The 1,470-nt window shown below is 46.6% G+C and overlaps 1 protein-coding gene across 1 annotated transcript; it reads right to left on the bottom strand.

The window, feature by feature from the left end:
• Positions 1 to 273: 273 nt before the first annotated feature.
• LOC118095126 (olfactory receptor 10G6-like) lies at positions 274 to 1,197 on the bottom strand. Its single transcript, XM_035136139.1, has one exon. It carries the CDS (start codon positions 1,195 to 1,197, stop codon positions 274 to 276), a length of 924 nt encoding a protein of 307 aa, XP_034992030.1.
• Between the last annotated feature and the right edge of the window lie 273 nt (positions 1,198 to 1,470).

Genomic DNA, 1,470 nt, shown 5'->3' with positions numbered 1-1,470 from the left:
GAGTGGCATGAAAAGGCTGCCAGCAAGCACGCTGTTGCCGGCTCTTCCGAAGGCGCTTAAACACCTTCCTTTCCTTGCCAGACCTTCCCCCCCCCCCACTACGGCTTATTTTTGGGGTGAGTCTTATATTTAATCAACTCGTGAAAAGCCTGCCATGTCTTATTTTGTAGGTACGTCTTATTTTATGAGAAACATGGTATATCTTGAAAGTGTAAGATGCAACCAGGAACAGACCTTAGAAAAATCTCTCTGAGCATACACATGGGAGAGGAACTATGCTTTCCTGACTCTTAGTCTCAAGACAGCAGCTTTCATCTCCTTGTTTCTCAGAGTGTATATGACAGGGTTCAGGAAGGGAGTCACTGTGGTGTAAAACACAGCCACCACCCCTCCCAGTGGATCTTGTGCTCCTGGTCTTAGATAAGTAAAAGTCAGAGGAATATAGCAGATCATTACAATAATGATATGGGACGTACATGTAGAGAAGGCACGCCGTCGCCCCTCGGCACTACGAATCCTTAGGACTGCCAAAACAATGTACATATAAGAAAGGAGGAGAAGGAAAACACAAGTCATGGCTACAAGACCGACATCAATCAAGGTCACTATCTCATTGAGGGTTGTATCAGCACAGGCAAGTTTCAGCACAGCTGGAATGTCACAGAAGATATACCTCACCTCATTCCCTGGTCCATAGGGCAAGCGGAAGGTGAGAGCTGTCTCCATGGCTGAGTGCAAACAACCACCTGCCCACGTGCCAATAGCAAGCCAGAGGCAGGCGTTACGGTTCATGAGGGTGCCATAATGGAGTGGCCGGCAGATGGCCAGGAAGCGGTCATAAGCCATCACGGTGTAGAGGAAGCATTCTGTGCACCCCACAAAGTGGTAGAAGAAGAGTTGGCTCACACAACCTGCAAAGGAGATGGTGCCACCACCCTCCACAAACCCAGCAATCAATTTGGGCACCACTACGGTCGAGGTGGCAATGTCCAAGATGGACAAGTGGCAGAGGAACCAGTACATGGGTTTGTGCAGCTGTGGTTCACATATCACAGCTAAGAGGACCAGGAGATTACTAAGGAGGGTCAGCAAGTAGATGGACACAAAGAAGCAAAATAAAGCAGCATGTAGCTCAGGTGGGTATGGAATCCCCAAGAGGACAAAATACATCAGTGCTGTTTGATTTTCACACTCCATTCTTTGAATGCCTTTAAAGTTTATCCCTACAATGTACAAAAGAGAGTGACCAAAAATATGAAGCTTTGGCGAGTTCTGTGTAACATTTTTTATATCACACCAAGCTCTTGTCATTTGTTGCCTGGGAGGAGGGAAGTGGCGAGATGTGGAATATCCATCTTTTCCACCCTAAATTCTAAAGATTCAGGCGTCATCTCAGAGTCTGGGTGCAACAATCATGCAACTTCATTTCAATCACGGTTTCCTCAAAAAGCTATTTTCAGATACATTCCG

This window comes from Zootoca vivipara, chromosome 12, assembly GCF_965207765.1.
Source record: "Zootoca vivipara chromosome 12, rZooViv2.hap1.1, whole genome shotgun sequence".
Lineage (NCBI taxonomy): Eukaryota > Metazoa > Chordata > Lepidosauria > Squamata > Lacertidae > Zootoca > Zootoca vivipara.
Note: the sequence above shows the minus strand (reverse complement) of the source record. Positions and strands in the feature narration are given on the sequence as shown.

Excerpts from the sequence above, each read along its gene's own strand:
- LOC118095126 (XM_035136139.1), bottom strand. The coding sequence starts at position 1,197 with ATGGAGTGTGAAAATCAAACAGCACTGATGTATTTTGTCCTCTTGGGG.